At 40.3% G+C, this 15,068-nt stretch overlaps 1 protein-coding gene across 2 annotated transcripts in view; it reads left to right on the forward strand.

Moving 5' to 3' along the window:
- Positions 1-15,068, forward strand: part of SEL1L2 (SEL1L2 adaptor subunit of ERAD E3 ligase) — a 158,009-nt gene that overhangs the window by 24,359 nt on the left and 118,582 nt on the right. For both annotated transcript variants that reach the window (XM_010355255.2, XM_030915182.1), the window contains exon 2: positions 10,109-10,164. In XM_010355255.2, coding sequence (XP_010353557.1) covers positions 10,109-10,164 — 56 coding nt within the window. The remainder of the gene's footprint in view (positions 1-10,108; positions 10,165-15,068) is intronic.

The following is a 15,068-nucleotide window of genomic DNA, read 5'->3' on the forward strand; positions in this document are numbered from 1 at the left end:
AGCCTGGGTGACAGAGTGAAACTCCATCTCAAAAAAAGAAGAAAGAAGAAATTAGAAAGAAGAAGAAAGAAAAGGAAGAAGAGGGAAGAAGAAGAAAGAAGAAAACAAACATCCATTGGTGATGTCCAAAAATAAGCATCTCATAAATTAAACTAATAAAGAACCTAGAGTCGTACATGCATACCTTGTTTTCTTGCCCTTCACTTTATAGCACTTCACAGATACTGCATGTTTTACAAATTGAAGGTTTGTGGTAACCCTGTGTTGAGCAAGTCTATCGGCATCATTTTTCCAATGGCATATGCACATTTCATGTCTCTGTCACATTTGGTAATTCTCATAATATTCCAAAAGTTTTCTTTATTATTATATCTCTTACAGTGGTCTGTGATCAGTGATTTTTTTTTTTTTTTTTTTTTTTTTTTTTTGACACAGTATCGCTCTTGTCACCCAGGCTGGAGTGCAGTGGTGGAGCAACCTGGACTCACTGCAACCTCCGCCTCCCAGGTTCAAGCAATTCTCCTGCCTCAGCCTCCTGAGTAGCTGGGACTACAGGCACCTGCCACCACACCCAGCTAAGTTTTGTGTTTTTAGTAGAGACACTGTTTCACCATGTTGGCCAGGATGGTCTTGATCTCTTGACCTCGTGATCCACCTGCCTCCGCTTCCCAAAGTGCTGGGATTACAGGCATGAGCCACTGTGCCCGGCCAGAGACTTGTAGGTTTTTAAGGAGATGGGTGTCTTGATGAAAACAGTACTTAGGGAAAATTATTCTGAAGGTAGAAGGAAATTAGATTAAAATGAGAACAATTATAATTAAATCTATTAGGAGGCTATTGTATGAATGCAGGCATGAAATGACTGGGTCTGATTCATGCTGTGCTTTCCTCAGAAAACTAAGTACTCACCCAACAAAAATCCCATTGGGAGAATTTCCTCTGGGCCCTTGTAGTGTAAATCCTCTTTCTTCTACGTTTCGCCAATTTTCTCCCCATTCCTGGTACTTACTGTCTGCACACTTCTAGTCATTTATTCCCAGCCTGACCTGCTCTCGTAACTTAGTTCCAGGTTTTAGAATCATCCTTGTTGCCAGGTGGGCCTCTTACTATTGGTCTCACCTCTGTCAGCCTGAGTGAGTGTCTTCTGTGGATTCTCCTGTTACCTGTGTTGTTCTGCTTTCCATTCATCACAGTGTGATTCCCAGGGCTTTACTTCTTAAGTGGCAGCCCATGTGGAAATCAGCACATTATCCCTTCCTACTTCCTGACCTCCTGCACCCACAGTTGTCCACTCCAAACTCCCCACTGGCCCAGCTCAACCCTCAGATCATGCCAGAGAGAAGAGGTGAGGACTGCGCATTGAGAAATGCAAAATCATTAGGGGACTCAAAACGAAAGAGAAACTCTCAAATAGGAGTTTGAAAGGAAGAAGAATATTTGAGATACTATAAAGTCACAGAAGCTGGTGTACAACAGAGTCTAAAAAGAAAGACTGTAAAACTAAGCAAACATGTCTAGGGGGAAGATGTCATTGAATGAGACAAGAATAAGAGGTCATTACTGGCCTTTGAGAAAGAAGTTACCTATGTGAAAAGGTTAAAAGCTAGATTTCAAGGATGTAAAGTAGAGAAAAGTCTATTAAGAAGCAGAGGTGGCCACCAGCACTTTGGGAGGCCGAGGCACGTGGATCACCTGAGGTCTTGGGAGTTTGAGACCAGCCTGGCCAACATGGAGAAACCCTGTCTCTACTAAAAATACAAAATTAGCCCGGGTGGTGGTGCCTGCCTGTAATCCCACCTATTCGGGAGGCTGAGGCAGGAGAATCACTTGAACCCGGCAGGCGGAGGTTGCGGTGAGCTGAGATTGCGCCATTGCACTCCAGCCTGGGCAACAAGAGCAAAACTCTGTCTCAAAAAACAAACAAACAAACAAAAAAAGATAGCAGATAGCAAAGCATACCACACATTTACAATGTGCTCAATGAAAAAGGGCAGGTTGCATTTGGGGGTGGGGTGGGGTAGGGTCCTTGGGCTGGCTCTTCCCATGCTGTCAATTTCTTACACAAAAGCAAAGATTACAGAGACTCCAAATTCCAACTTGCCCTCCCAGGTTTTTAATAAAGATATATTTGACAAAATAAGGGGATAGAACATATTTTGTTTGTTAGCTTGATTGATGACATTTAAATATTTAGACATATAGGCCAGACGCGGTGGCTCATGCCTGTAACCCCAGCACTTTGGGAGGCCGAGGTGGGTGGATCACGAGGTCGGGAGTTCAAGACCAGCCTGGCCAACGTGGCGAAACCCCATTTCTACTAAAAATACAAAAAAAATTAGCTGGACATGGTGGCGTGCCTGTAATCCCAACTACTCAGGAGACTGAGGCAGGAGAATAGCTTGAACCCAGGAGGCAGAGGCTGCAGTGAGCTGAGATCGCACTTTTGCATGCCAGCCTGGGTGACAGAGCAAGAGTCCATCTCAAGGAAAAATATATATATATATTTAGACATATAGAATGTGGACTCCCATTTATATTCCTACTCTAGGTTGTGCAAATATTAGGGTCAGGCCTCTGGTAACAAGGGTGAAGATAGAGAAAAATCGGGATTTTTGCTTTTTATTTGTTATTCTCATTTTTATTTTTATTTTTTATTTTTGATATGGAGTCTCACTCTTTCCCAGGCTGGAATGCAGTGGTTCAATCTCAGCTCACTGCAGCCTCTGCCTCCCGGGTCCAAGCAATTCTCCTGCCTCAGTTCCCCAAATAGCTCGGACTATAGGCATACACCACTACGCCTGCCTAATTTTTTTTATTTTTAGTAGAGACGGGGTTTCACCATGTTGGCCAGGCTGGTCTCGAACTCCCGACCTCAAGTGATCTGCCCGCCTCGGCCTCCCAGAGTATTGGGATTACAGGCTTGAGCCACCGCGCCTGGCCTATTGCTACTCTCATTTTTTTTTTTTTTTTTTTTTTCCTGCTCCAGATTGTTTGTTTAGATTGGGGAAATTGCCAAATATTTCAAGAAAATGAGAAAGAATATAAGAGAGAATGAGAAAGTCAAGATATTGGCTAGCAAGGGTTGGTGAACAGAACAGTAGTCCTTGGAAGTTAAGTAAGGTGAACTGGACGGAGTTAGACAACACCAGGGATGAAAAGGAGGTGAGTCTACACTAGGGAAATAAATGGTGAAGCCAGGAGTTAAAGCATTTTGAAACTCTCATGAGAAATTAGATCTGGAAAGAACTATAATAGAGAGTTTTTTTTATATTTTCTTCTTTTTTTTTTTTTTTTTTTTTTTGAGATGGAGTCTTGCTCTGTTGCCCAGGCTGGAGTGCAGTGGCACGATCTCAGCTCACTGGAACCTTCACTTCCCAGGTTCAAGTAGTTCTTCCGCCTCCAAAGTAGTTGGGATTACAGGTGCATGCCACCATGCCCAGCTAATTTTTGTATTTTTTTAGTAGGATGGGATTTCACCATGTTAGCCAGGCAGGTCTCAAACTTCTGACCTCGTGATCTGCCTGCCTCTGCCTCCCAAAGTGCTGGGATTACAGGCGTGAGCCACTGTGCCTGGCCGATATTTCATTCTTCTAATCCTTTTCTCAATACTAGGAATATATTCTATATGATTTATTTTGTCATTAGTTATTGGTTTACCTTAGCTTCAGAGAATTGAGATTTTTGAACCAAGAAGTCCTAATAGGCTGAAAACACAGAATCATTTCAGTTGTCAATTGCTGCATTAACAACCCAAAACTTAGTGAGTTCAAACAACAATGATTTATTACTCCTCATAATCTCATAATTCTGTGGGTTGACTGGGTGGTTTTTCACTGATCTCATCTGGACTCACTCTCATGCAGTTTCATGCAGCTGGTGGTCAGCAGAGACAGCTGGGATGGCTAGGCCTCTCTGTCCACATGGTCTATTATTCCTTGCTTCTTCAGGACATGGTGGTGTCACGGCATTGCTCCAGGAGGATAAAGGAGGCTACAAGGCCTAAGGACTAGCCTTGGAGTTGAAGTGTCATCTGCCATATTTCAGTTGGTCAAAGCAAGTCAAAAGCATAGCCCAGACTCAAGGAGTGGGAAAAAATAATATCCATCTCTTGATGGGAGGACTGGGCAAAGTCACACTGCAAAGCAATGTGAACACAAGGAGTTGTGATTCCCTGGGGGCCATTGTTGTAACAATCTGCAATAGTCCACTACCCTTAGCCTCAACGATTTATGTCTCTTTCATGAATCTCATCCTCCCAAAATTATGCAAGTCTCATCTTATCATATCATCAAGCTCAGAATCCATGATCTCATGGTCTGTATGAAGTCAAGATGTTGATGAAGTTCCTTAGGTATAGTTCTTTAATTCAGGCACCTGTAAACTAAAAAGACAAGTTATTCCCCATGCCTTCACATACCCAATGTACACTGGAGAGACAGAAAAACCACATTAGACACTGCTGTCCCGAAAGGGGGAAGGAGAGACATACTAGTCACTGGTCCATGGCAATTTGGAAATCTAGCCAGGTGCATGTTGAAAGGTTCCTCTACTCCAGGGACAGGCAATGTTTATTAATTAGGACCCAGTTCTACCCTCTGGAAGTGGTTCCCTAATTTCTTGATCTATTTGGCTCTTGGCAATACCCTCTGGGCTTGGCTCTGCCTTCTGAGTCATCCTTCTTTTACATAAGAAATGGCCCATGTTTGTGGCTGAGTAGCTGCCTCATGCTTCCTCCTATTCCTGGAAAGATGGAGGCCCACAGGCCTCTTCTCATTTTGAACTGTCTCAATTTCTTTTAACCCAAGCTAGTGGCTTTTGTTCAACACAACACTTTTTAAAACCTTGTAAGTCTTCTATGAATCTGATGGGCTTCCCCTCCATGCCCCAAAAACCACATGGACAATTCTTTTGGAGGCAGGAGGCTGTAGTGCTAGCTTCTTCCCTACCACTTCAAAATTCTTCTATCTCAGTGGAAGGGGAAGAGTAAATCAAAGCTGTAGTGTGCATAGGATGGTGTGTTCCATGTTATGTAAATTGATGTGTCCCATAAAATGTTGTGCATAAATCAGATTTTTGTTTTTAAAAAAATGGAATTTATGTCATTATAGAAACTTGCCACTTAAAATCAACCTATTGTGAATCCTTTGGTAAAGTTTGATGTGGCGATGGTGTAGAAAGAAGAGCTCTGGAGTCAGACCTGCATATGAATCCCACTCTGCCCTGTGACCTGGGACAAGTGACTTATTCTCACTTGGTGAGAACACAGATATTTCTGTGCTTGCTATTTTGATGGGTTGTTACAGAGATTGAAGATAAAGTATCTAAAGACTGTAGCATATAATAAATTATAGTTAGAGCTATAATTCTAGAGCTGAATGAAACTTTAGTCCCCTTCCAAGGCTAACTCCACATCAGACATTTTTGATGGTATACACTATTATATATATTCATTTATTCATGAGGATCATGAACTACTGACCTATTATGTGCATTATGAAACATATCCCTAAAATAGAGATAATGAAGGAGATTTTTTAAAACCTCAGGCAAGTAGATCTAATATTTTCTTCCTGCACCCGGTAGATTGTGGTTTTTTACAGGCAGTGCTTGAATTTGCAGGAATTTCAGCATCCTGTAGGGGAAGTGATAAAACAGTGGTGCAGATCTCCAGCAATCATCAATGTTTCTCAAGTGGTACAAAACAAGCAACTCTAAAGTAGGATGCATTTTTGTAACAGAATGTTTTCCCTAGTAGCCAATGGAAACTTCTTTTTCTTTAGGTAAAAAATCTGAAAGCCTGAAATTTATAAAATAAACACCCTTGTAATAAGTTTCAAAACTGTTTTGGCTTGCACATCTTCTGCTGGAAATAATGAACAATTGCTATTATCTTCATGTTATGTTTTAAGCTACTGAATAGTTAATTCCTTCAGTTATATGCTTATGCTTCCTTACATTTTCCTAATTCTTTTATCTACACTTATCCTACTTTTGATTACTGCTTTTAGCCCCGTAATTTTCATGTTACTCTTTGACCACTGACAGTTTGATTTTCTGGACCAGTGTATAAACTTTACTCCATTTAATATCTGTAATTTTCTCCTCTCACTCAAATACACATGACACTTTGTACTTCTGTGTCTGTACGTTCTGTACATACTAACTCTAATTTTATTCTGTGTACTTTGAGGAATGTAATAATGGGAATCTACCAAATCACATTGCTTTTTCTAGTTTACTTTTTCTAGTTGTGATAATGGAGTTTAAAAACTGCTAGACATTTTATGTGATTATAATATCAGTCATGATGTTTGATTTCTAATACACAAATATAATTAGGTTGAGGAATTTTCTTTGAAAGATACTATAATTGAGAGATGTCACATTACTGGCAAAGCATTAATAAGTACTAATAACATGAACTCTCTAATTATGTTTTACTTGCCATAGTCCCTTTTAAACTACTAATGTGTTAGGTTGGTGCAAAAGTAATTGTCGTTTTGGGCCGTGAATTTTAAATAATTATAGCTAGGCTTAAATATATCTTTGTTAATCAAAATAAGAACCATTGCAATCAACACATTTTTGCCAAGGAGAAATAAGTTTGTGTTTTCCTGTAGTGTAAAAATCCATGCTTCTGGATTCGACAAACTCTTGGAAAGCATTTTCTGAATCTTGCTGGTTGTGGAGGCATTTTCCCCGCAAAAAGTTGTCGAGATGTTTGAAGAAGTGGTAATCGGTTGGCGACAGGTCAGTTGAATATGGCAGATGAGGCAAAATTTCAAAGCCCAATTCGTTTGACTTTTGAAGCTTTGGTTGTACAACGTGCAGTCAGGCCTTGTCCTGGAGAAGAATTGGGCCCTTTCTGTTGAACAATGTCGGCTCAGGCGTTGCAGTTTTCTGTGCATCTCTTTGATTTGCTGAGCATACTGCTCAGATGTCATGGTTTCACTGGGATTCAGAAAGCTGTAGTGGATCTGACCGGCAGCAGACCGCCAAACAGTGACCACGACCATTTTTGGATGCAAGTTTGGCTTTGGGAGGTGCTTTGGAGCTTCTTCCTGGTCACAATCTGATTGAGAAATGGTTCATTGTTAAGAAAACACTTTAAAATGATGATTTTTCCAATTTTTATTCAGCTCATGAGGCACCCACTTATTAAGCTTTTTCACCTTTCCAATTTGCTTCAAATGCCGAACCACCATAGAATGGTCCACGTTGAGTTCTTTGGCAACTTCCCATGTAGTTTTAACAGGATCAGCTTTGATGACTGCTCTCAATTGGTCGTTGTCAATTTCTGATCGCTGGCCACTATGCTCCTCATCTTCAAGGCTCTTGTCTCCTTTGCAAAACTTTTTTTTTTTTTTTTTTTGAGACAGAGTCTCACTCTGTCACCCAGGCTGGAGTGCAGTGGGTCGATCTCAGCTCACTGCAAGCTCTGCCTCCTGGGTAGCTCCCAAGTAGCTGTGTCTACAGGTGCCTGCTACCATGCCCGGCTAACTTTTTTTTGGTATTTTTAGTAGAGATGGGCTTTCACCGTGTTAGCGAGGATGGTCTCAATCTCCCGACCTCATGATCCGAACACCTCAGCCTCCCAAAGTGCTGGGATTACAAGTGTGAGCCACCGCGCCCGGCCCTCCTATGCAAAACTTCTTGAACCACCACTGCACTGTGCGTTCGTTAGCAGTTCCCAGGCCAAATTGTGTTGTTGATGTGGCAGGTTGTCTTTGCTGCTTTACGACCCATTTTGAACTCAAATAAATCACTCAAGTTTACTTTTTGTCTAACATCATTCCATAGTCTAAAATAAACAGCAAGTAATAAGCCAAAAAAAATGAAGTGAGAAATGCCCATTAAAATGATGTATAACATAACCACATTTATTTAAGTAATGTATTCCAATAGCAAACGGCAAATTCCAACAATGCAAAAACTGCAAATACCTTTGCACTCACATATAATATCCTGAAGGCATGTTAAATCCTTTAAAGAAGTAGGTTCCATATAATAATAATTATATATACCTAACATTTATTAAAAACTATGTATTAAGTACTGTGCTAAATATATAAATGATCTCATTTAATTATCATAACAATTAAGGAAACAGTTACAAAATCAAGACTAGAAATATAAGCGTGTTTGACTTAAGGCCACAAAGTAGACCATGAGGCTCCATTGCCTCTGATGTTGGTCCCAATATAATCACTTGACAGACTTGGGATAAAGTTTTATTTATAATAACATTTAATATAACTTATTCATATCTTGAACCTAAGGAACAATCCTAATGTATAGAATAGTATCAGATATGTATCATCTTTAAAATAATTTGGTATGCCTTAGTAATGCATTGCCCACCAGGCAGTTTTTGAATATTTATTTATTTAAGACAGGGTCTTGCTCTGTCATCTAGGCTGGAGTACAGTGGCACAATTTTCGTTCACTGCAGCCTTGATTTCCTGGGCTCAATGATCCTCCCACCTAAGCCTCCTGAGTGGCTTGGATTTCAGGCTCATGACACCACGGCTGGCTAAGTTTTGCATTTTTTGTAGAGACAGGGTCTCACTATGTTGCCCAGGCTGGTCTCAAAACTCCTGGACTCAAAGGAGCCAGCCACCTTGTCCTTCCAAAGTATTGTGTTTACAGGTGTGATCCACTATACCCAGCTTAATTTTTATTTAGAATTTGCCAGTTATTTCTCTAATTTGACAGAGGACTAAATATGAATCAATCTGGGACCAGTTCCTATAAGGTCTAGATTACAAAGTAAACAAAACAGACGTAGAATTGTGAGGCCGCTGCCAAGTACTAAAGTTCATCGGTAAGTGAAAGAATAAAACATCAAATTAATAAATACAATGGGCCGGGCGCAGTGGCTCACGCCTGTAATCCCAGCACTTTGGGAGGCTGAGGCAGGCAGAACACCTGAGGTCAGGAGTTCAAGACCAGCCTGGTCAACATGGCAAACACTGCCTCTACTGACAATAGAAGAATTCGCTGGGGGCAGTGGTGCATGTTTGTAATCCCAGATCCTTGGGAGGCTGAGGCACGAGAATTGCTTGAACATGGAGGCAGAGATTATAGTGAGCCAATATTGCACCACTACACTCCAGCTTGAGTGACAGAGTGAGACTCTGTGTCCAAAAAAAAAAAAAAAAGTAGAAATAATTAATAAATAAATTAGAAAATTTATGACCTGTTCTTAAAAGCTTTTGACTTTTTGGAAATACAAAATTTTGACTATTTCATATTGGTTTGTGGTCAAATTCTTCAGCCTGTTAAATGTGAACGTATCACATATTTGCATTTTTTTTTTTTACTTCCCAAAGCATATGATCATTTTTACAATGTATCAAATTTGTTTACAGCAATTGAAAATTTGTCAATCCTAGTAATGTAGTAAAGTTGAAACATTATGATGTGTTGTTACCCTGTCATCTCATATTTTCAGACTTGTTTATCTAAGAAAGTGAAGAAATTTCAAGCACTGTGCAAAAATAAAATATGCCAATGATGATGCATGTATTCTACATGATATATATAGTCTTTATAAAAATATGTATTAAAACTGGTTCATTAAAAATTCATTGAAAGCTATTTTCTCAAATTTCAAAGCCTGATATAATTATCAGTCTACATTTCTCAGATGTTTGTATCATTCAATTAATTTTTAGTATCTCTCTGACATATGGATGAGTCTATAAAAATATAAAATGTTATATTTTCTCTTCTATGTTTTAATAGCTTCTATTAATAGATGACATTTATATAGATACATTTAATTAAATACATTTCTAGCTCAGAAAGTTTTCCACTATTGTAATTAGCTCTATTATTTATGGAACTCTTTCATGTTATTAACTCAATTTCAGAATGCTTGATTAAAGTATATAGATTGTCTCTGGTGTCAAGTTCTAGCTTTACAGATTATCAGTGAAGGAATTATTTTTAACACATTAGGAACTCTAAATTGTAAATTATTGTCAACAATTACTCTTAGAGTTCTAAAAGTTTTCTAGAAGTTTTTTTAACAAGAAGTTGTATTTAGTGAAATTTTAAAAAGAAAATGTTTTTAAATTTTATAAAAATATTTTGTATATTGCAGCTATCAAAGCAGAAAAACATAATAAAAGACAAAAGGAAAGAAATGTCACCACACAGGTAAATATTTGCTAAATCTTTACATTTTTTAATAGAAAATTTAGGCTATAGGCACTATTTTTATTCAGGATACTCAGAATTACTTAAAGAGGCAATTACTAACTATTGTCTCTGTTTTTGTTTTTTAATTCTCAGTCAATATTATTCTTTCGTTCATTCAACAAACATTTGCTTAGTCAACTGTGAGAGGAAAAGACTGTCATCAGGCCTGAGTCTTCTAAGTTGTGGACTGTCTGAGGTCCTAAATATTAGGTTGGCGCAAAAGTAATTGTGGTTTTTGCCATTACTGTCAATGGTAAAAAATGCAATTACTTTTGCAAAACATTAAGACACAAAGAGCAGAGACCAGCCTGGCTTATAAAGTCACAGATGCTTATTAAACATTATCAATCTTATGATGTCTTTGCACAGTTTGGAAGTAGGTGATTCAAATTTTCAGTTTATTCTCAACCCAGCAATGATTTGCTCCTATAAATATGTCATTTCAAGTAAAGAAGTGACTTTCCATCTCACACTGAGTGAAACCAAAGCATTATAATAGCTTGCTTATTGGGCTCTATGGTCTTGCCCTAGTGTGTTTTTTTTCTCTGATATCAGCTCCTACTACTGTCTCCTTGACGTCATTGCAGACACACTGGACTCCATGCTGTTCCTCAGAAACCCCAAGAATGTGCCCCCCTTTCCTGTTCTCTCTGCTTGGAATGCCTTTGCACCCAGATGTCCATAGGGCTCCCTTCCTTTACCTTCATCTTTTCAGAAGGTCCTTCCCTGGACCTTCACTAAATTTACAATCACTCTCTCTAAAATTGCAAATCCTGTCAAACACCTTCTTCTATACCCCTTCCCTGCTGTATTTTTCTTCTCAAAATTATCACCATGTAACATACAGTATTTTATTATATTTGTTGTCACTCTCCCTGCACTAGAGTACAAACTCCATGAGAGCAACGGTTTTGTTTGTGGTGTTCATTGCTGTTATCCCCAGCCACTAGAATAGTGCCTGGCACATAGTAGACACTCAATAAGTGTTTATTGAATTGATGAGTAAATCTTAAATCCAAATGGAGGAACTAAACTATGAGAAATATTAATACAAATTAAAAATCCCTCTGTACATTGCAACCTTTTTTTTTTGACGTAGTCTCGCTCTGTCACCCAGGCTGGAGTGCAGTGGCCGGATCTCAGCTCACTGCAAGCTCCGCCTCCCAGGTTTACGCCATTCTCTCACCTCAGCCTCCCAAGTAGCTAGGACTACAGGCGCCCGCCATCTCGCCCGGCTAATTTTTTTTTGTATTTTTTTTAGTAGAGACGGGGTTTCACCGTGTTAGCCAGGATGGTCTCGATCTCCTGACCTCGTGATCCGCCCGTCTCGGCCTCCCAAAGTGCTGGGATTACAGGCTTGAGCCACTGCGCCCGGCCATTGCAACCTTTTCTAAACCCCTCTGAATATAGCTCCTCTCTTATCACTATAACTACCACATCCCATAATTAGCAGTGGGACTATTGTTAGCAGAAATAGATGGGAGCTTCACCTAAATCTCAGTTTGTCTTCAGGCAAGTGGAGAATGAAGGAACATCCGTTTCATCAGGTCATCTTGCTTTCTCTTGCGGGCTCTTGGCATCTTGCGAGAGTGTGCCTGCTTAATAACACCTGAAATGCCCTTTGGAATCCTCTTACCGCTTGAGAACAAGGATGCTGCTCAGACCTATAAGCATCCACCCTATGCCCAGCATTAGAAGATGAGGCCTCCAGAGTAAAGATGGGAATGGGCCCCTTCCAACCTTGTAAAGCCTAGGACAAAAGAAAAATAAGAACTATTCTATTTCAGAATATTAGAAAGTAAAACAAAACAAAACACAATACAAAGCTAAACACTACCTTTGTGTCAAAGATTAGGGGTAAATGTTCCAGGGTAGCCTGTTGTAGATCGTATATCTCACTGAATTCCATTGGCCCAAGCACAGATGGTAGAAGTGGAAAGACTAAAGACTGCAAACACCTCTACTGCAAAGTGCCCATATATGCATGTTATCCTACAATCAGAATAGAGTATCCTCAGCTCACTGAACTTGCCATAGTGTTTCATGACTCCTTGCCAATGAGCAGGATACTATTTGGCTGAAAGCACCGTCTCTCCATCTCTACCCCCAATGCAGGCTTGGCAAATTCTGGTTATCTTCCATAATAATTACCATTTATATGATAATTTTAAAAATGCACTCACCTAAGTGGAGCTGCTCTTTCCATAGTTTTTCTCTCTTTCTGGCTTTACAACTCTACAACTTGCAAAAAAAAAAAAAAAAAAAAAAAAAAAATTCATCTACTCCTCCATTCCCCAACAAAAACTTTTTGAAAACACACATACACACATGAAAAAAATGTTTAAAGATAATTTGTCTTGTGCTAAGGATCTAATATTTTCAGGAGTTCTGTGTGCTATTTCCTTCTACATTAAAGAATAATCCTGAATACAGATGTAATAAATGTATTTATTACATTTATTAGGTATTTAATGTACTATCAGGAAGTAACTTAGGTCGCCTAAGGGAGCAAATTAAGTGTATGGCTGAGGGACCATTATTGTTGTAGGACTTTCTCCTTAGTTCAGCTAAAAACAGGGTCCTAGTCACACGACCATGAAAAATTAGGCTCGCAGACACTTTGAAGGGTGAGAAGGGCAGGGTTTATTGGGTGAAAAGGAAAAAAGCAGGGGAAACAGTGACTTTCAGCAAAGGTGCCAGTGGGCTCACAAATTAAATCCAGGTTACCAACCCGGAATAAGAGAGTCCAGACTCCTCCTCCCTGCAAATGGCAGGAACTGCCCGAGGCTTCACCCCATTCACCCAGGATGCAGCCCAGTTGGAGTTTCTCCAGGGACCCTTTTACACTTGGCTGTCTGATTACTCCCTCTGCAGAAGTACATCTAACTGCTGTTAAAATAAGGGTAAGAATGAAGACCGATCTTAACTGTTTCCTGCTGACAGGGGGCGCTGTTCTGGGGAACGGCAGTTGGAGCTCCCCAGAGGTCTAGCTAAAGGTCCCCCGCAGAAAGGGCCATCCTCCAAGGCTCCAGTTGCATGACCATTTGGAGTTTGATGGCCTGAAGGTGAGAAGAGACAAACCAGGTTATTAGAAAACACGTATCAAAAAGAGAAAAAAGGTAAGGACACATCAAAAATCCCAAGGCCTTTTACCAGTGTGCGCAGGGAGAGGGAGGCCAAAAGCCTGACTGGTAAAAAAAAAAAAACTTTTACCCTTTTGCCAGCATATCAAGCTTCTGGGTTCCCTTCCCCTGAGCCCAATCTTAAGCCAACCAGTCTAAGGTTTGGGAAATTAACTTTTCCCACTTTGGAGGATGCCTCTGACAGGAGTGTCCTGAGTACAGAGACACAATTACCTATCATTGAAAAGAGGACAGAGGAGGAAAAAAGGAAAAAAGAAGGCTTTCACTGCAAGCCTCCTAGGTTTAAGTGATTCTCCTGCCTCAACCTCCCGAGTAGTTGGGACGACAGGCACACGCCACCACACCCAGTTAATTTTTGTATTTTTAGTAGAGATGGAAGTTCACTGTGTTGGGCAGGATGGTCTCAGTCTGTTGACCTCGTGATCTGCCCACTTGGGCCTCACAAAGAGCTGGGGTTACAGGTGTGATGCACTGCACCCAGCCAATAAGGCTTTTTTTAAAAAGGAGTCCCAGGGGTTCAGGATGCATTCAAAAGGGATATAGACTGAAGATGAATGGCTACCCATCTAGAAAGAGGGGAGCAAGCATCCCTGGTTCCCTTCGCTTCCTAGCACATACCTGGGGGCGTGTGAGGGAGAGAAGGAAGAGCGTCCTCTTTCCCTCTTCTGTCCTTGCATCATCAAGTCCCAGTGACCCTGGCAGGTGCAATCCATAGGTGCCAAAGTGGCTTGCACCCACGAAGCAGGGAGGGCCTAGATAATAGGAATTAGCTGCTCTCACCTATGTCTCTCTTCCATCTACCATCAGTAGCCTTGGAGTTCCCTAGACCTCATTTATGCTGTGGATACTAGCATGACCCTTATCCATGAAATGGGAGGCTTGGCTTTATTGGCAGGAATTAGCCCTGCTTACCTGCACTGTCTTTTAACCTCTGTTGTTGCCTGCCTCTGGATTCCTTAGATCCAGTTTTCTTTCCTAGGGCTTTGACCTGAAGCTTGGAATTGAGTCTGGGACAAAAATGTGTCTTGGGAGGGGTACATGGACTCCTTATCAGAAGCTAAATGCTAAGGTGAAGGTGTGGAATTGAATCCTCCTCCAACAAGGGAGAGAAAAGCATGTCTTGTGACATGCCCAGATAACCCGTGGCTACAGTTACACTTGCTAAGATTTGGGTGCATGGTGCTTAGCTTTGGTTAGCTCCCTTGGTCTTCCTTTCCCAAAAAGAAAACCTCTGTGTGATGAGCATCCTGTTTATTTCCATCACCTGGCAGGATTTAAAGGATCATTGCTCAGAACTAGAATACTGATCCAGATTTTTACATTACCCATCCCTTTTGTTCTTTCTGAGCTGCAGGTGGAGATTGGTTGGTTGATTGATTGATTGGTTGGTTCACAGGAACAAGCAGAGTGAGTCTGAAAATATAAACAAAAACTTAAAAACAACTAATGAGTTTAGAATTTAATCACAAATCTATGATGAGTTTTGAAACATAATTTCTCTCTCTCCAGTCCTCATTTTTGTTTAAAAAAAAAAAAATCATGATAGGACTGAGTTGTTTGCAAAATATATTTTAGTCTTATCCTTCGCCTGATTATTTGCATAAAGTACAGCAAGAATAACTATTTCTACATAGGCTAGATTTTAGTCCTATCCTTGGCCTGATTATTTGCATAAAGTACAGCAAGAATAACTATTTCTATATAGGCCTTTTAGGCTGG

The sequence above is a fragment of the Rhinopithecus roxellana genome, chromosome 13 (assembly GCF_007565055.1).
Source record: "Rhinopithecus roxellana isolate Shanxi Qingling chromosome 13, ASM756505v1, whole genome shotgun sequence".
Classification (NCBI taxonomy): domain Eukaryota; kingdom Metazoa; phylum Chordata; class Mammalia; order Primates; family Cercopithecidae; genus Rhinopithecus; species Rhinopithecus roxellana.